Below are 19920 nucleotides of genomic sequence, written 5' to 3' on the forward strand. Positions count from 1 at the left end.
CCTCTGCTGATAGATTTTAAGATGTTCATTAGAACCTGTTGTTCAACTCCCGCAGATCACAGCATCACAAACAGGCTGAGGTTGGCAGGGACCTCCGGGTCCCTCTGGCCCAACCCTTGCCCAAGCAGGGCACCCAGAGCAGCTTGCCCAGGACCCTGCCCAGGCGGCTTTTGACTATTCCCAAGGATGAGACCTCACAACCTCTCTGGGCAATCGCTGCCAGGGCTCCGGCATCCGCATGGTGAAGAAAGGTTTCCTTATGTCTGGCTGGAACCCCCTGTGTTCCAGTTGGTGCCCAGTGCCTCTTGTTCTGGGCATTTTCTGATGTGTTGGTCTCCCAGTCATCTGAAACTTCCCCACAGGCTGAAACTATCCACTTTTAGAATTAAAACTACAGACCTATCTAAATGGTGCAATTCAGTGCTGTGTAAAAACAGGTGTATGGCTAGTGCTGGGTAGCAGAAGTAGTGTAATTGCATTTAGCTGTAATCACATGTACCTTGGGAGTTTCAAGGAGTTTAAGAAGTTAACATTTTCACCTGTGCTTTAGCTGGGATGCTACTACTGGCATACACATTCACCTGTATGTACCTGACCTGTTCTGTCATTGAAATGGCAAAGTCACCTTCCTACTGAGGCAACCTTAGGCTTCTCGAACTCAGTGTGTCACAGCGTATTGGACTGTTTTCTTGGCTTGGTGTTCCAGCTGAAGCCCTGCTGAGGGGTGCTACTTGTCTTGTTTTTGTTAGCATGGTTGGACCTGGCATGAATTCATACTTGATACTTGCTTTTAAGATCTGCATGGAGTTAATTAGTTGGATGTGTCTCAAGAATAATGAACTTTGGATTTACAGGAATTGTTACTATGTTTTTCCCCTGCATTGGTGTTTGATTTATACCTACAAGAGTCGTTCCCAGAAGCAATTCAACTAGGTTTATCTCACAGATTTTTAATTTAATTGAATTTAATTTAATTGTTTACATGAGCGTCCTTGCCAAAGTGAGGTGATTTGGCAGTCCTCTGGAATGTAAAGGTTAAGGATATTGATTTAATCTTTTCCCAGGGGAGCTGTTCTTTCTGTGGCAAGACATCATCATTTTTGTTCTTGTGAGTGTTTGCAGCTTTGTTTACATGGATTTAATTGAATTTGGTCTATACTATACTGTAAGTGGAAGATGGCAGTTTCATATAGTTCTTCCTTCCTGGAGTAAGGATGTTTGGATTCTCAGACAGTTTGGTAATGGATTTCCCTAAGCAGTAATTCTTCAGAGCTTTCAATATCATAAATACTGAAAATAGGGAGAATCTGCCATTATGTGCACAGTTAACGGGAGCTATTCATAGTGATGGTAGGATTTTATACCCATGTCTTCATGTGATTAGTGCTATACTTAGCTTACAAATAAGCTTATCTGAATTGCTGGTGTACAAACAATATATGTAAGCCATATTTATTTTAACATAAGGCACAAGCTTATAACAGTTTCAGGTTTTAAATTACACATTCCTGGAGCAATGTAAATATAAAACCAGAATGGTAATTTTGTTTTCAGAAACATGGAATATTGGGGGTGGGGGGGGTGGGAAGAGGGGGCTAGGTGAGGTGTGTCTGGAACATCTTGGCTGAAGTGCTCTTTCATCTGCATTGGCATGGATGGGCCTTGATCAGAACTACAGGTCTGGATGGATCGCTAGTTGCTGAATAGCCTGATGAGGTTCTAAACTTCCCAGCTACATCAGAATTTGAACGTGGGCCCTTCCAATAGTCTGGAGCCAAGTACACCCAAAAGAGATGATTTTGCAGTTGCATATGAAACTGGTTATGTGAATATATCTATTTCTTTTTTCTTGTCACATCTTTTAATAGCTATTATTTTTCCACTTTGTTTACATTTATCAACAGTTTTTCTCTGTGATCTTTTTTGTGATCCAAATCCAGAGCTCAGTGATCCGTTTCATAGAGCAGATGAATGACAGGTATATTCCAGTTCTGCATAGTAATTTATCTCCCTTCTATCCATTCCACTGGCCCTAGTTGGAAAGGAATTGATAAAGAAGCAAGTGCCCATCCCTGGGCTTCTAATTCTGCCTTTGCAGAAGCAGATTCAGGTGTGATGGTTTACAGGTGAAGTAACTCTACTGTAAAGTGTGATTACAGTGGAGATAAATCAGGGGTGAGTGCGATCCTCTTAAACCTAAGTTGAAAAGATCTGTTTTTTATTTTTATTTTTTTCGTTGTTGTTGTTGTTCTGTGTTTTTGTTTTGTTTTTGTTTGTTTGTTTTGTTTTTTCTCCTAGCGAAATGCTTCTTCCTTATGTGCATGGACTCAGTGCTAACAAATGAGGCTTCTTTTTAGAAATTTCTTTCTCCTTCTTACCATGTCAAAGCAATAGATTTCCTGTTATTTTGTGTTTCTTTCCTTCACTCCTGCAGGACTCATTCTTAACTCAGGGCTTTCTTTGATCCATATAGACCTTCTGGAAATAAATTTCAAATATACATTTCACTTTTGTGACTCCTAACAGTATATTGTTGTTAGTTAAAAAAGCCAAGACCCAGCAGCCACAGGAATTTATGCCCATTACGGAAAATCTAGCATGGTTTCTTTGGTATGGCAATACCAAAAAGTCTGCTGGCATATCCAACTAAAGTACTTATAACCATATAAAGTGAATGCCTTTTAGGAATTGGATTAAAACACAGACATATTTTCCATCAATTAGACATTGAGAAATCCCAGACATACAGAGCTGCAAGTGAAATTAGATACCTTGGGAAACCTATTCCAAATGGAAATCTTATATGTGGGATCCTGACTCAGTCACCACTCCCTCAGTTTTTTACCCTCCCCAAAATATATTTGGATACACTAGTAATGTAAATATAGTAACATTATGCCCAGTAAACATGCACAGATTGAACCAGGCCAGCTACACTAAATGTAGCCATAGAGAAACTACAAACTTGACTATTTAAAAAAAAAATGCCATTAATGCATATTTACCTGTTTTTTGATGTTAATGCAGATGTGCAGCACTACTATTTGTGGAATCACTTCAGAAAACTATATTATTTATATACAGAAAATGACACTTTATGGTGAGCCTTCTGTCACAGTTGTTTGGCATATGGGAATTATAAATAGGCCTGGGTAATCATTGATGTGCTATGCTTTTGGCAGTGTGGTCATTTGTGACCCAAAAAGAAACCATAAAACATAATTATACAAAGGTCCCTTCTGGCTTTTTTTGTGTGTGGAATATTGTGTGTTTTGGTTTCCCTGCTTAAGCTGCAAGGAAAAATGGAGTATTTTTAACGTGATTCTTTACATGCTCCCAAAGCAAGTCTCTTTTCAAAACAATTTGAACAGTTACAGCGCTTTGGGCAGTTCTTCATTAGGGTAGTAAAACTAGCATATAATTATCAGTCTTGCTTGCCAAATGCATTTGAGATCCCTCCTCCAGAATATCCAAATGAAGTACTCAACACCCAAGGTTTTAGGCCTGTGGTACAACTCATTTTAGATGTAATCAGAAATAACCGTTTCTGAGAGCATGACGAAGTCGTCTGCGAATCATGTGTAAGAGGAAGTGGTTTCTGAACTACATGGACAGCTTGCAGGCTTGGTTTGCAGTAATACCAGGTATAAAATGGCAGTCCAAAAGGTAATACTTAGTTTTGCACGGCCTAGAAGAAGTTTGGTAAGATTTATTGAAGTTACTGGAGCCATTATACTTTTTGACAACTCAAAGTGCAATGTATTTTTCTTCCTAATTTCTGCATTCAAATGATTTAATTGGAAAGTCATTCTGATTCTTTTTTTAACTTTTTAAACATAATCTGTGATCCAGTTTCATACATTTCTGCCAGTCCTTTGACTTTTGCTGTTTTCTATAACTAGTTTCTTCATCAGAATTTAGTTGGCAGCTCTACTGATTGATGTTTGTGGTAGAATAGAATCCAGTTGTCTTCACTTCCAATATTGTAAGACAAGACAAACGCTCTCATCTGTGTCATTCGTGTAAACAGTCTGTGGTTCTAAAGCTGCTTAAATTCACCAGGAAAATGCCCATCCATGTTACTTTTTGGCTATGCTTACAATATGGACAAAACACAGCTCTGTTTTTTTGTTTGGTTCTTGTTTTGTTTGTCCCTAAATCACTGCAATAGGCTAGTAGAGTGATATGCCAGTTAATACTTTAATGAAATACATACATCAAGGTTGCCAAATAAACAGCTTTTGAGGCTTATGTATATTATTATTGTGGGAAATGTTTCTACTAGTTTGTTAGATAATAGGTGCAATTTGAAGAAGGAACATGTAGTTCTCTTCATCTCCACTCCCTGTGCATCCTTTGGGTGTGGGCATGTAATAATGAAATGTGTAACTCAGCACATTTTCAATTCACCTGGTTGACAATAAGTTGTAAAGCAGCATATATTTTCTTTTGCTTTCTGTCTAGTTCTGGTGAACAAACTGGATAGACTGTTTTTTTTAAGTGGCCTCCTTTTTCATAAAAGGCTTATATTAACAACAACATACGTAACATAAAATGCAGAAATGGCTAGTGCATGTTTGTAACCTTGTATCTATTGAAGTGTTTTGCATGAAGCTTCTTTTTTTGTAGGTACAGGGAATAAAGGAAGTGAACACCTTCCAGGTGTGTGCATGGAAACACATTCCAGATATATAAACAGAGGTGATATCAAAGACATGGAGATTTTAGTAAGCATGACCCCACGTATCTGTTTCCTGATCCATCAGGATTTGGATGATTTGTTTGCCTGTGGGAGTTTGATCTGTAAGTTTGGGGTTTCTCAGAGAGGAGTCTAAGGCTTCTTGCCTTGTGGCCATTTCCCGTGCTTGCACCAGGACTTTGTACCACTTTGCAGCAGAGTCATTACTTTCTGTGTCCATTGGCAGATCCAGACATTCCTTGGTGGACCTGCTTTTTCAGTCTCTATAATGTTGTTTCCAACACTTCTCTGTGGAGAGGTCAGCTAGACAAATGATCAGTAGAGCCTACAATTCCATGTGATGAATGAAAAAACTCTTTAAATGGCTAAGTCTTTTTAAAACTCATCTTTAATGAAATATTCTCAAGCCAGGGAAATGCATATGGAGGAGGAGTGTAGCAGGTTGCACTTTATCACTAAAAACTGCAGTCTTCAAGATAGGATACCAGATACTGCTTTTGTTGAACGAGGATTTTTATCTTCCTATCCAATCACCCCCTGCCACCACGCTTTAAAATTCTTGTTTCCTTGGTCAGAAAGCTGGTTCAGACACCACACCTGTGGTTTCCCTTGTATTTTGGATCCTTTCACAGAACTTGGTTTCCATAGTAAACGCTCTTCAAAGAAGCTACGGTTCCATAAAAGCACTCTGTAGTTCTCCATTTTATAAAGGAGCACTCTCATTAACTCACTGTTGAATAACTCTCATAACCTCAGGTCTATTTGAATTCCACTCCAAATGTTCCACTGCAGACCATCTGACACCTCGTGGAACAGATATAAGCTCCATTGCTGAGTTTCTGATCTCAAGTCTTACTTCTCAAGCTATTGTATTATAGTAATATTTGAACAAAATATGCTAACTGAGACAGCAAACAAGGGCCTGTATTTAGCCACACAGGCTTGAAACCAGGAGAAAAAAGGAACAAACACTGTGGTTTAAACATTTCAAAAAACTAGTGTTTTCCATACTTTCTGCAGTAACACAATGTGAACCTTTTGTTTTCTCTGTGCTGCCTCTTTTGATTTCTAAAAGCTTCCTGTTTTGCTGAAATACCACCACATTTCTTATCAAAATTACAGACGGAAGGATGCACACACCACACTGATTCAGGGAAACCTTCATTCCTGCCTATCCAACGTAGACAGATAGAACTATTAGACAAATAGGTGATTGGTTTCGTAGATATGGAAGAAAACTCCCCCAAGCCCAGTAATCACAGTTTAGAAATGGTAGCTCAGGCAGTGGGAGCCTGGAAGAAGTAAGGCATTGTCAATGACATCCCCATTTGTGCATGTGCCTTCCAAGTAGTGATCTTGAAGATCACTTACCTGCAAAACCCATGGCTTACAAATACAGCTCGCTGGTATAAAGGCCACCTACATGACCAGGAATGTGGTGCAGGCGGTACAGTATCGCATCCTGCAGCACTTACGTGCAACATGGTACTAATGGGAGGAACTACAACACACCAGTCCCACTCACCTGCTTTAGCAAAACTTAGAATCACCATAAATTAGTAAAACATCCACACTGTTGTTGATTGGTCTTAGTGAAAAGGAAAAAAAACAATAACCTGTAAGTAAACTAATAATATCTTTTAAAGAGCCAAGATAAAGCTTTCAAATATGACCTAGATGTATTTAGCTTGACTCTCCGGTATTGCTGTTTCCCTAGTCCTAACTCATGTAAACCCTCTGTCCACCATTGGCAGTATCTTGTTACCTTTGCCAGTCCTTTCCTCCTGTTTATTGCTTTATCTCTATCAGTTGGGAAGACAATTAGGTCTATCTCTAATGAGACTTTTTGCCTTTCTTAGCAGAGTTGGAAGTGTGCAGGTATCCTGCTGTTCATGCTACCAGTGCGTTTTAAGTTTGTTTTTGTCCTTGCTTGATTTTGGATCGTGTCAATAGTCTGTCAGATCTCCAGCACCGAGCATGTGAAATGTGACAGAACGTTGTCTCGTAAATTGGGATGACTGTAGCCTGTGCAGTGTTGTGGTAAGTGAAATAATTACGAGCCAAGACATTACCATGTTACTGACAGGACCAACTAATGCAAAGCTGGTTCTTCCTTAGATTGTCCTTCTGTCTCCATCAGAAAATGAAAGGGAAGGGAGCTAGGTGGCTGGATATGAAAGAAACGGAATCAGTCCTGCGAGTAATGTAAACAAGTAGTTATTTCTTTAAAGAAGGAGAAATACCTGTAACGAACTGCCTGAAAGTTTTCACCTGCCATAAGAACTCTATAAACATAGTGAACTTTGCCCTTGTATGTTTGTCTGTACTTACTTTGCACAACGTGTTTATCATAAAACTCTGCAGTTATATCAGACTTGAAGATTTGGTGTAGCAGTGTGAGACAGACTCCAATGTCCTCCTGACAAAGACAGCATCTTTTTCACTTAGGAAAATGACAGACCTCCCTGCTGTTTCCATGCTGGCTGAAACCCCGATGTGAACCCCAGCTGCTGACTATTTCATACAGGTAGACCACTGATTCTGTGTGGATCTCGGGGCCAGATTTGAGCTTTAGTTCTTATGTTGGGTAATTCTATTTTTAGTAGGCTTTATAGATCTTTTCCTTTCAATTTTATCATTCAAAAATTCAGTGTATTTCTTCCTTCTTAATACTGTTAATGCTTTGCAGGCTTACAGAGTGATTGCGTGAAAACATTTTTTTCTTACTTGGTTGACAAAACCAATGAAGCATTTATATTGCAGTGTTTTGGCATGTTTTCAGTTTGGGATCACTAGACAAGTAAAGAGGAAGGGCTAGAGTTTGTGAAAGCAAAAATAATGTGCTTACTCCCCACAGTGAAATTGTTCATATTGCTCTTTCCGGAGTACCAGCCTTAAATGGGGAAAATGTCTTAAAGTGCATTAAAATGCTCTTGTGTAGCTTTGAACACAGTATGGCAAAGCCAGCTTCTGTACAGATGAAACAAAAGAGGAGGCCAGATTAGTTAGAAATAAGTAAATATCTTCAGAATGTTGTTTCCTTCCTATAACAGGTCAGCGCACATCCGAAAGCTTCCAGTGGGTTGGGAGGGTCCGCAGGGATCCCCTCGGAGGCTCTTTCAAGGAGGTTGTGCCTTCTCACCAAAAGGGCTTGAAGCCCTCCAGTGCCACAAAGGCACCCAGTCCCTGGGAGCTGTTACTCCTCAGTTCTCCTCAAAGATCTCTAGGAGTCTCTAGAGGCTAGTTCATATGTGTAATTTCCGTCCTTTTTCCCAGAGGACTTCAGGACCCTGACTGTGTGAGCATGCAAAGATATTGAGAACCTAGAATTAGCTCCGTTTTTTTTTCCTTTTTATGTTATGGAAAAATGCCGAGTTCCAAAATGAAATATAGGTACCATCACTTAATAGGCCAGCCCTGACAGCATGGTTAGAAGATGCTTGCTATTGAATTTATAGCATAATGCAGAATTTTAGCAAAGTGTCTTTACCATAGGCATTGATAAAAGCCGACCTTTGAGGGTAACTGCATATACTTGCTAGTTTTTGGAAATGTCTTTTCTGTTGTACGCATTGATGTGTGTTCCTGTAGCACACCTGGTTTTGAATACGGAGCTTTTGAGATTCAGCCCCACTCCAGGAGGTTAGCTCCAGCTCCCATTTACTATTTGTCTCCTTTTCACTTCAATGCTATATGGAAGTACAGCAGATGTATCATACTGCTGAGGAGAGTCAAGAAGATGTCACGGGGAATGCTCTGTTTTCACATTCCGTCAAAATGCACCTATCCCAGATATTTCAGAACACCTGGTTCTTCTATACACGGTCCCCAGAAGAGCAGTGATCCAACATACTGGATCAGTGCAGTTTGTCCCAAAAGTATGAATAACCCTGCTGGCTTCAACAGGACTTCTCAGTGTGTACAGGAGGCAGGGTTTGGCCCACCATATGCAGCACATTTTACCTATACCATCATGCAACTTTTAGTGGATTGTGTAACTATAATAGGTTTGTTTAACAGATGTATGTGTAATAGCTCTGATGATGTATGTTAACTGAAAGTACAAATCCATTTCAATTACTCATGCTAGAGAGCGAATAAGTTTTTTAGAACTAAAGCTAAAATACTATTTTAGGGAGGCAGTTTACATTCAATTACTCTTTGTTCTTCAGCTAAAAAATGAATAGAATTTTTGAAAGCACCAGGTACATTTTTAATTTTTTGGACACTAAAAAAACAAAAAACTATTGAAATTCAAGTGCCTCTTTTGTTTGTTGTAGCTGGTAAAAGAACACGCTTTGCAATGCATTTGCTTTGGAGTCAAAAAGTTTCTGTTTAATAACTGGGGTATGTGTTAGAACCTGATTACAGATGTGTGTTGGAGAACAGCTGCCATGTGTTAGAGATAACCCATCCAGCTACAGCAGCCTTAAAGATTAACTATGTCTTAAATTAGTCGTGATTCTATTAGAAATGTCCCTCATATTTCATACTGTGGAAAGGAATATGGGGAAAGAATGTCATAATGTTTCCCTGTTCTTTGACAAGTCTTTCAGTAGCCCTGTCAAAGATCCTTTAAAATTGAGTTGAAATAATCAGAAATGATGTGTCTATGTGAAAAACACTTGGCATATTCTTTTCTGTAAGACAGGGCTATGCTAATGAGTTTTAAATCATGAGTTAAAAATGATTGTTATCAAGCAAGTGGTAGTAGTTCATATTGAATTACTAAGATGGAAAATGAGGCTTCTAATTACTTTACATGTTTTGCTTTTCTAAGTAAAATAAGATAAAAAATGCTGTCTTGAGCTAAATTAATACAAATGCAGGCTATAAAACCAGGTTTTATAAGAAGTAATAGATCATTCCCTACAGGTGGTCTGCCCTATATGCTCTGCTTTGTAGTCACATTCATCAGCTTAGAATATACTGCTCTCCCCTCTTTTAAAGCCAAAGATTGTGCTATGCAGGTGTTCTCAGAATTTGGTGATTATTATTTAAAAAGAAAAAATACTCTCAAATAATTATCTTCCTTTGTGAGTGAATCATCTTTTTATTTTGCGTCTGCTAAAGACTAATATCCTTCAACAGTGTCTCTTTATCGTGTCTGATAATCATAATTATGCGAAGGAATTATCTGCGTGGATTTCATGCCCAGGATCTGTACCATCATTTGTGTAGTTTATTTGTCACTCTAAGTACATAGGCAGTGGTTGGTTTGTTTAAGAGCGATTGCTGAGGCTGTGTTAAGTTTTGACAGTTATCATTGAAGTTTATACTTGAAGCTGAAGCCTTAAAAGCCATAAGCAGCTGTCACTTACAGTACTAATAGCATCATAAGTCATGAATTTTCTTTAATAATGTTAAGAACGTAATGGTTCCGTGGGGGAGGACATCTGGAGAGAAGGCTGCTGGAGTAGATCTTAAGTTTCATTAGAACAATAGCACCTGACTGGGGCAGAGGGGAACAGTTTGCCAGCTGTCATCAAAATACTAAGAAGTAAGAAATGTAAGAAATTAGCAGTGATCCTACAGTACATCATCAGAGGGAACGCTGGATTTGCCAGTGTTCATGTTCTGGAGCTCAGTGTTGACCTGAGGAGGAACTGGAGAAAACCCCATGTGCACAGGTACCTAAGACCTGCTAGTTGAATACTGTGCTTAAAAGAGGGAGTCAGACAAGCTTAGAAGCCCACACAAGCTGTGGCTTGAAAACTAGTTCTGGAGAGAGGCCTGACATCAACTTGAATTGTCTGAGAAAAGTGTATGTGGTTCTAAGCTTCTGTTTTGTACCGAGACACAGAAAACATGCTGCATCTTCTAATTTTTCTCATACTAGCACAAATACTCTCCAGTGCAAAGCTGTATAAATAATGTATGTGCTCACAGGAGCAGGAAATATGCTGCTGATCAGACAGTGTCAACTTGGATGAATCCTATCCTGGAAGCTCTTCTTTAAATGTGAGCAATAAAACCGCTATTGACATGTGGCACTACTGACTGAAATGTCAATAGTTATAAAAAGAGTATTTCATAATGCAGAATCATTGTTTAGTTTGCTTGACTGGACAGATGCTTCTGCTTTTCCATGAAAGAAAAATGATTTCCATATTAGTTCTCTGAATGCTCAGGACAACTTATTTGTTCCAGTGGAGCTCAGATTGTTAATCATATGTTGAAAATAATGAAAATTTGGTTGCTGGTCTTTTGTAGTGTAGGAGGCAGCTTTGACACTGAGCATGACTTGAAACAGTGTCAGCGCTGGTGTGCTTACAGGTTAGTGCAGATCAATTTTGTTAAATCTGGAAATGGGTACCAGGCAAATTCAATATTCGAAGCATCCTGATCCTTACCCCTTAGCTCCTTAAGTGAGATTGCTTCCGTTGTTCTCTGGCAACTCTGACTTATACATAGTTTCTAGAGCTTACAAGCAGAAGAGGCTGTCTGTAGACTGTTATATTTCTCTGGTTATTCTTATCACGAACGCAGTTTAAGCATTCTTTTTGTGAAGAGGTTAGAGTGTGTGCCATAAACAGAGAGGAAAATAAGAGGCCAGAGTGCTGTTAATGCCCTAGGCACATGCAGAGGTAGGCAGAAGATCCACTGATGTATATATGTGCCCCTATCATCTTGACTGTTGAACCATTCATCAGGAAAAGGCGATAAAGTCACTAGGTTCCTTCCTGATGCTGCATCTGGCCAGACACGTGGGTGAGGAAGATTCAGAGACAGAAATCCATCTCAGTTCATCAAATGCTCTGCTCACTACTAGTCTTTCTCCATCCTTGGTCATTCTTGACAATTCAAAAGAGGATAGAAAGAGAAACCCCAAAATTAAGTAAATAGAACAACATCCATTCAAAGTGCATCGGGAAAAATTTGTTACTTATCCCTGGTGTGTAACTGGCTGAAGACCTGAAGCATGTAGTCAGGTCAGTCATACGTTTCACGGGGAAAGCAAGGGGGCTTGTACCCTTCTTGTTAGTTCTAGTTTTCTGTTTCTTGTTTTTTGTGCCCTGAAAACAGGGCACCTCCGTCAGCATTGCACAAATGACTGTACACACTATGTTTTGGGAAATGGACCTAATACTTTTTGAAACTAAGTTGTTGCTCGTAAAACTGAGTAAAACGTTTACAGGTCAAAGGCTTTTTAGATGAGTAAGAAGCTTTCCAATACTATTAGGATGTTCTTCAGGTTTACATGGAAAAGCACTTCCTTGGAGAGCCTGTTTAGGACAAAAATGATTATATGATGATCCTTAAACAAGGGTCTAACAATTGCTTTTTTGAGGATAACCAGAATGTTGCTGTTCTTTGTGCTACACCATCTTGACGTGGCATCTTGACAGTCATCTTCATACCATCCGTTGACTTTTCCCTACAAGAAGGGACATACAATAAATACATAGCTCCAGCTTTTGGCAAGCAACACTGGCCAAAAATAGCCAGGTAAGATTGTGCATGAAAAAGAGTACACGCAACAACTTGCAAATAATTCTTGCTATTTGATTACATGAATATCAAGACAATGTAGAAAGTTTTGACAACATGATCTAAGGCAACCTCAAAACCATGTAGATGAGAATCTTTCTGATATCACGCAGGGACTCAGCGGTGGCAGTGTGATCAGAAATGCAATGCTAGTCACTTCGGAACCCCATTTTAGAGTACTCAGGTAAAACAGAAATGTTACTAAGTCCAGTTCAATGTGTTTTTTGCCAATCTTGTTATCATTTCACAGACCCATTTGCAATGGGTGGCAGGTGATTGGCCATAATCTCATTTTTCTAATCACTTTAATTCCAGAGTGTACTGCTGTTTTCTTGCATTTTGAAAAGCAGCAAATAGGATATCCTTTCAAGGGATTTCAAGGTCAGAGGAAATTGGGTGACAATATAGTTCACTAGATTTCTCCAATCTTTTACTGCCAGTAATAGCATATACAGCTGATCGTGACAGTGACTTTGGACTTACCTTTCTTCCAGATGGATCCCAAAACATTTTGTCAACTTCATGCTTAATTTCACCAGGTGCAGAACTGTAGCAGCTGTTTAACAAAGTGCAGCAACCAGTTCAACAGTTGTGAATAACAACATACTTAATTGAAACTTGTTGGGTAGTTTATAAAATGGCTTGATTAAGACGTATAGCTGCAGGCACACACTGCACAAAAGCATACCTCCTCAGCAAGAATTTAGGAAGGCATTTTGTCTGAAGCAAAATGGTATGATTGCAGGGTCAGCATAGTAGCAGTTTTAAATAGATGAAAAAGAGGCAACTTAATGAGGACAACCTCAGTTAGATTCATCTTCGATAGTGTGCTACTTGGAATGCTAGAAACAAATGAAGATTAAAATACCACTAAATCTAGGGGGGAAATGTGTTAAGGAGCAGTAATTTTGTGTGTTGCGTATAGCAAGTAGAAACCCATTCAAAAGTGAGTATCAATAGGACAGACAGAATTGTGTTTTATATTTTAAAGATGACTTACAGCAACAGTCTTCCTACACTTTGTTTTAGATGTGCTTGGTAAAAAGGGCTGTCATGACCCTACTACACCTGCGGGGTTTCATGGTGTAATTACTGTTTTGTAAGAAGCCCAAAAGGCACCAGTGCAGATTTCTGACACCTGGAACATGCTGTGTGTTGTAAACTTGCATCTGGAGCTGCACCCGTCTGATAGAAGCTGGGAGCTGCACGCTTCACCTGACGGTAGGACTTGTGATTGGGCTGCAACTGGAGAAAGGCTTCACTTCCAGTATCACCGGCTTTTATCCATTTATTGTGTAGCTGTCATTACTTTTTCTGGCAGAGCTTTACTCCTCAGAAGAGCTAGTAAAATGTTGGCAAGAAACTAATTTTTATAGGTGTTTCAAGTGCTTGAAATACTTCGACATTTCCAAATATCCATAGGATCTATTTGAATCAGTACAAGATTTCCTAAACATTTTAAAGAACTTCTTTCATTAAAACCATACGAAAAGTTCAGAAAAAAAATAAAAATAAAACTAGGCATGATTGCATAAATTTATCCTGACAGTTGAAGCCATTTTTAAAGCAAAAACATATGTGCAAAATTTAGTTCTAGGTGGTTTTAACAGAACAAAGAAGCTGTTTCGCTGTTAAAACTGAAAATATAAAGGCCCTGGCCGATTTGTTGACATGTTTTGGTGCCACATGTCTTTTCCGGGAAATAAAGTTTTCATCTGTTTGGGAGAAATGCTGCATGCAGTCATTTCTCTGCAAGAGGATTTACATGCAGTGTACATGTGACAGCAACCCAACAGTGAGGGAGGGGATGTTGTACCTCGGAGCAGTTTGACAGCTTCAGCTTGGTAACAGCCCTGCGTGGTTCCTCCCCCAGCCGGGGGGTTATTACATGACACATTTTCGTCTTTTAAGCACATTCCCTCCCCCCCCCCCCCCCCCTTGGTCTATAGGGAGGGAAGATGATGGTTACACCCTGTATTTATTATTCAAATGTTGAATTTTACTGATAAGGAGGTCTCCAAACTCCTCCTGAATTAAGCTTAATGATACAGTTTCACTTGGGCAGGGATGCAAAACTGGCTGCAGAAGTAGTTGCCACTCATGCTGCAAGTTGTGCCAACAGAAGCACCCTTCTTTCATTAGGTGCATTCAAATCTCTTCTGTTGGGGGATGTCTTTGAACAAGTCGTTAGGAGTGGTTGTTGGTTAATTTCAGAGGGTGAGTTTCTTCCTTTGCTCGCCAGCTTGTAAAAGAGGTGGAGGAGGAGAGCTTTTCAGGTTTGGTCCTCCACGTGCGTGGAGTGCCCGGTTAAGTGCTGTTTCCCTGATGACAAGTGATAATAACCAGCAGAGGTGCTTCCCCTTCCTCTCTCAGCAGTGTCACAGTTTCTTTTTTCTTTTTTTTTTAATTTGCCTTCGCAGGTAGCAAAGTTTGCTAGACCCAGTTGGTTCTCGTGCATTGTTACAGAGGCTTGTGGTTAGGCCATCAGGCCGTGCCCTGTCCTGTCTGCACGACGACCCGTCGCAGTATGTGATAAGCTTCCCTGAGCTGCCGCCGCCCTTACGCAGACGGACGGGTGGCCCCAGGCCTGGCCCAGGGGCAGCTGCCCACTGTCCTCAAAACCTTGCGGTATTGCAGCGGCTCGCTAGTGCTCACCCACTTAGCAAGCACAACGAGGGCGAGCTCATGGAAAATAGGAAGCGTTCGCGTAACTTGGGCGAAACCCTGCTGTGCAAAGCAGCGCCGGCACCCGTGTGCCTCCAAGCCAGCTGTGGGCCTTGCCAGCTGTGCACCAAGCCAGCTGTGCACTGCGCCACCTATTACTGGCCCGTTACATCGCCACTGTCTTGTCATCGGTTTGGGCCCGAAACTCCAGTGCCACTTTCTGTATCGCCATCGCTTGGTAAATTAGGAGGAAACTCATTTTGAATTGCATTTCCACAATGAGGTCAAAGAAAGCTAAAGTGCGAGTGGATGTGTTTGTGCAGCCCCAGTGCAGCTAGCAGATGGCCCGAGTTGGGATGTTGATAGCAAATCAGGGACTATTTTAAGTGCGCTCTTCTCTCTCTGTAATACTCGTTTTCCAGCCGTCAAAGTGTGAGAGCTGTGTTTGCCACTTAAAATGTCTGGTGACCAACCTTCTGCAGTTTTGTGAAGCAGCCGTTGCAAGGCGTTTGTAGGAATGCAAAATCTGTGTTGCCTGCTTATTATTGGGGCCGTTTAGCACATCAGATGTCATTCCAGATTACTGGTTTCATTTCAGTTGGACTGGAAATAAATACACATCAGTAATAATGTAATGCTGCGTACCTTAAGGTTAAATGTCTGACAAGACAACTAGCGCTAATGGACTGTGACATTTTTCAAGCCATAGGTCTGCCATTACTTGCTGTGTCGAAGTGAAGCGTTTACGTGACAATATATTAAGACACCATTCTTTTTTCTGGTGCAAGGTATCTGGCTGCATCGGAATTGCAGAGCAGCTGCAGCAGCTGCCCCCAGTAACAGCAGTGTTTTCCGGGGCCTGACCCGCTCCCAGCAGCACTGTCAGGGCGATGTGGTTCAGTCCCACATGTCCTGTATGATTGCTGTTCTGTGCCTCGCAACTATAAAACATGTTCTACAGATAAATGTCTGTGAACGCAAAGCTCATCTGGGAGCAGATCTGCTGCTGTAACTTCTCTGGGCAGTATCTCACCATACATGTAGTGCTTTCGATAGAACTGGCTTCGTGTAAGGCAGGATGACAAGCCCAGGTCTTTGTACCAGATACCTGCTAGGTTTATCCTACTGCACCAGAGTAGCTATTGGCGTTTTTTAAGTCAGGAAGATTTAACGCAATATCTTGCAGTAATGGGACTTGACTGGCTAGACTGATGAATGTAAGTACACCTGGGTAGCTTCTAATCATGTTTGAATAATACTGTCCTGCATTAGGAGCTCGTTAGAGAAATAGTGTGGGTCATTTATTAAGAGAATGTTTCAGTGTCTCCCCCGTATAAAGGTCCTTTTCAAGTATAGTGCTGTTTCACGTACTGAGATGCTTCCCCTGCCTTTCGTTTATCTGCTTTCCCTGCTTTTCTTTAGGCGCTTATCCATGCCGTTCGTTCTTGTGAAATGTTACGTTCCGTCCCCTGTTAAGCATCTCACACCGCGTCGCCGCTTTTCTCTCCTTCGGTATGTCGTGCCGCTCTCTCCCCCGGCTCAGGCGGGGAAGGGCACGCGGCGCTGTGCTCCCGGCGGGCAGGCTGTCTCTCCCTGCCGCCAGCCCCGGCTGCAGCAGCGGCACGGCGCCGGGCTCCGAGAGGGCTTCAGCGCCCGCCCGCGCCGATTTTCAGCGCTGTCGTGCTGGGCCCCGTCCCGCCGGCGGCCCCGCTCGGCGCTGCGACCGCCCCGTCCCCCCGCGGTCCCCCCGCGATCCCCCCGCGGCTCCCGGGCGCTGCCGCGCGGCTCGCGGCCGGGGCCGGCGCCGGGCGGGGCGGGCGGCGGGGGCGGCGCTGCGGGGCTCGGCCCGGCTCGGCTGGGCTCGGCTCGCCCCGTGACCGCCCGCCCGCGCCGCCCCTCGGCGCCGCCAGGGGAGGGGAAGGAGCGAGCGGCGTAAACAAGGCGGGGGGCCGGGGCCGGCTGGCGGCGGCGGTCACATGGAGCCTCATATGGGCCGCGGGATGGCGGCGCGGCGCGGCTCTGCGCTGGCAGCCGGCGGCTGCTGCTGCTGAGGCGGCGGCGGCGGCTCTCGCCCGGGGCCCGGCCCGCCTCCGCGCCCGCCTCTCTCCCCGCTCCGCGCCCCGCCGCTTCGCCCCTGACAAATGATGTGTTTTGTGCTCGCCGCGATGAAAGGTAGGCGCTGCCCCGGCACGGCCCCGGGCTCGCTCGAGTCGCGGCCCCCTCGCAGCCCCCGGGGAGAGAAGGGGCTCGGCGGGGCGATGAGCCCGGGGGCCGCTGCGCTGCGCGCTGTGGCGGGCAGCTGAGGGGGAGAGCTCGGCTCGACTCTGCCCGGCGGCCCGGAGCCGGACGGGGCAGGGGGAGCTGGCGGAGCCGCCTGGCGGAGCCGCCTGCCCGGCCGTGCGGAACGGTCCGAGCCTGCCTCCGGCTCCCGGGGAAAGGCGGTGCGGCGTCCTGGGGAGCTGCTGGGGCTGAAGCGGTGTCAGAAGGGAGAGCTGCTCGGCCCTAAAAGGCTTTACGACAGAAGGGAAAATGACGGCTACTTAGCGGTGTGCTCAAACCTCACCTTTCCCTGCTCTCCGCTCCCAGCCCTTACCGAGGGGCGATGCCGGACCGAGGAGAGTCGAAGCAAGTTTTCGATGAGGAATCCGAAGAGTAGCGGTGTGTGCTCAGCCCCTGCTGTGTCCTAATAAAATCGTGCCGACGGTATAGACTGGCATTGCAGCGTTTTAAAGTAATACTTGTATTTAAAAAAGATGTTGAAACAGTAATTGTCGTATTTAGCGGGGGTATTCTTCCACAGTAATCTCAAAAGAGCATCGCTGCTGACGTTTGAATTTAATGCCCTGACCGAAACTCACAATCTATTCCTTTTAAATTATTTCCATGGGTTGCATAGATTTTTTTTTTCTAAAGTTTCTCCTTTTCGTGAAATATTTGCGTGAAAAAGAAGGTTAAACCCTGCATCGCTGAGAGCCTGCTTCCTTTTTTTTTTTTTTCCACTTTGCAAGAGCAGTAGGCAGTGCGCACCGATAGTGCAGCGTTTGAAGCACGGTAATTTTCAGTTAGTGGGCTTCCCTTGCTTCTCAGAGGGAGCCAGTGTGAACAAAAAGAAAAGTACTATATTCATTAATCATTAGTTCTGCTGCAAGTGTTTGTCAAGAAGTTGTAGTTGGGTTGGTTCAAATACTCGCATCCGAAACAAAAGAAGATGTATTTTTTGAAGTGTGAACTACGTGGCCGTTCTAGCAGTCCCTTAGAATTTCACATATACAGACAGCACAGTTTGTCAGCATATTCCTCGTAAGCCTGCCTGAACCATGTAATCTAATAAACTTTTATTTTTTTAAGTACACCGGTTTTAAAGGGGATCAGAGTATAATCATTTTGTATGCTTTTGGACAGAGGCATGAGGTGGTATTGTAAAAGAGCAAGAAGCTGATTTTCAGCAACTCACCTTTGAAGTAATTTTTTTGTATTCTTTTGGGAGTTTCATGTAAAGCAATTTTCATACTGATGTAAAACCTTGTCAGAGCCCATCTTTTGGATTTTCAAGTGTAATTCGGAACAGCTTTATTGTGAAGTCGTTTAGGGCTTTGTCCTTTTTACAAAACGCCTCTACGGTAATTTTCATTCGTATTTCATTCTACTTAATTTTCTAGTGCATTGAAAAACTTTCTTGTTTCTTATCCTTTCCTTAATTTGCTGGATAGAGTTCAGCTGAAGGAAATGTGTTGTCGTTTGTCTTGAAGTGACCTCTGACTGCCATGAAATAATAGTTTGACAATATTGTTATTTGAGAGACAGACTAGAAGGATATGGAATCCAGTTTTATATAAGCTCAAATGCACAATGGAGAAATACAAGATATGTATGAATGAATGAATTGAATATTTTATTTATTCTTGATGCTGAAATGGCATCTTTTGGGTCTTCTAAGCTTTTATGGTTTGTGTGTAGGTAAAGTACAGGTCTGCGAATAATCGGATTTTTTATTTTTTTTTTTTAAGTAAAAAAGAAGAGTATTCATTCCTCTTCAGTTATTTTCGAGGTACCCTGAATGGATACCATGTGAAATGAATTCTGAGTCACAATTTTTTTCTGCAACATAATGTTCTGTCAAACATGCCTGCTTTCATGTTAGAAAATACTCAGGTTTCCAGACTATATGCAGGTTTGAACGAGTGAAAATCTTGGTCAGCTGGGCTGGTGTGTTCGAAGAGCTGGGAAGCGAAGAGTTGTCCAGTGAGGAGGCTGGAGGTGCCGATGAAGTAGGCTGCGTGATAGGAAATGTAACTTTCTGGTTTCAGGCGGAGAGGAAAGGTGTTTTTTTTCTCTCTGTTTCTAAGAAAATAGGCAGTGGTGAAGCATCACAGTTCAAAAAGTTTGAGCAAATATTTTTAGGCTGATGGACCTTTAAAAATTGTTTACTAACTATTACAAGTCTGCATAGAGGATTCAGGAAACCTTGTGTTGTTCGTTTAAATACATGCAGGCCAGACTTAACTGGGTGATGGTTTTAAGGGGGAGTGCAATTTCTATGCGTGACCAGTGAAAGTTTGCAAAGGAATCAGATAATTTTGCTAACGTATTCATTGGTACGGACCTTATTCCTGCAAGTCTTCTCTGGGAGAAGCTTTAAGGCTGACTTGAAGGAGAACAGAACTAAAGGCGATGAATTGGTGAGCAAATACACTGGAGTAAAAACAAGTGGATTAGGTTATCGTGCCTGTACATAACTGGAGGTGAGCCCAAGACAGAGAGAGCTAGTCAGAAACTTGTGGTATTTCACACGTTTTTGGCACCTAGTTTCTAGGGGGACAGGCGGGAGGCAGGCCTGGGAGTGGTGAGAGCTGAAGTACTTGGCCTGTACAGTCATCAGGCCACAACAGTTCAGTTCACTGTGACGAATCAATAAAGTACAGAAAGAAATCTAGCAATAGTTTTACAGTCCTTTAAATGGACATTTCTAAATGGCAATCTGGGATTTAAGGCATGAATCTTCTATGCTTTTTCTACAGGGTATGTTTACTGTTAAGATAGAAATGCGTGATCTGAGCTACTAAATT

The 19920-nt window shown here is 42.3% G+C and overlaps 1 protein-coding gene across 11 annotated transcripts in view; it reads left to right on the forward strand.

Moving 5' to 3' along the window:
* RORA (RAR related orphan receptor A) overlaps positions 1–19920 on the forward strand; it is a 433189-nt gene that overhangs the window by 342255 nt on the left and 71014 nt on the right. Inside the window, exon 1 of one of the 11 annotated variants that reach the window (XM_083851036.1) lies at positions 541–583. The exons of 8 other annotated variants lie outside the window; for them this stretch is intronic. In XM_083851036.1, coding sequence (XP_083707162.1) covers positions 556–583 — 28 coding nt within the window. In that variant the 5' untranslated portion in view covers positions 541–555. 2 more of the 11 variants (XM_083851038.1, XM_083851037.1) reach the window with 2 other exon arrangements.

This window comes from Anser anser (genome assembly GCF_964211835.1).
Source record: "Anser anser genome assembly, chromosome: 10".
Classification (NCBI taxonomy): domain Eukaryota; kingdom Metazoa; phylum Chordata; class Aves; order Anseriformes; family Anatidae; genus Anser; species Anser anser.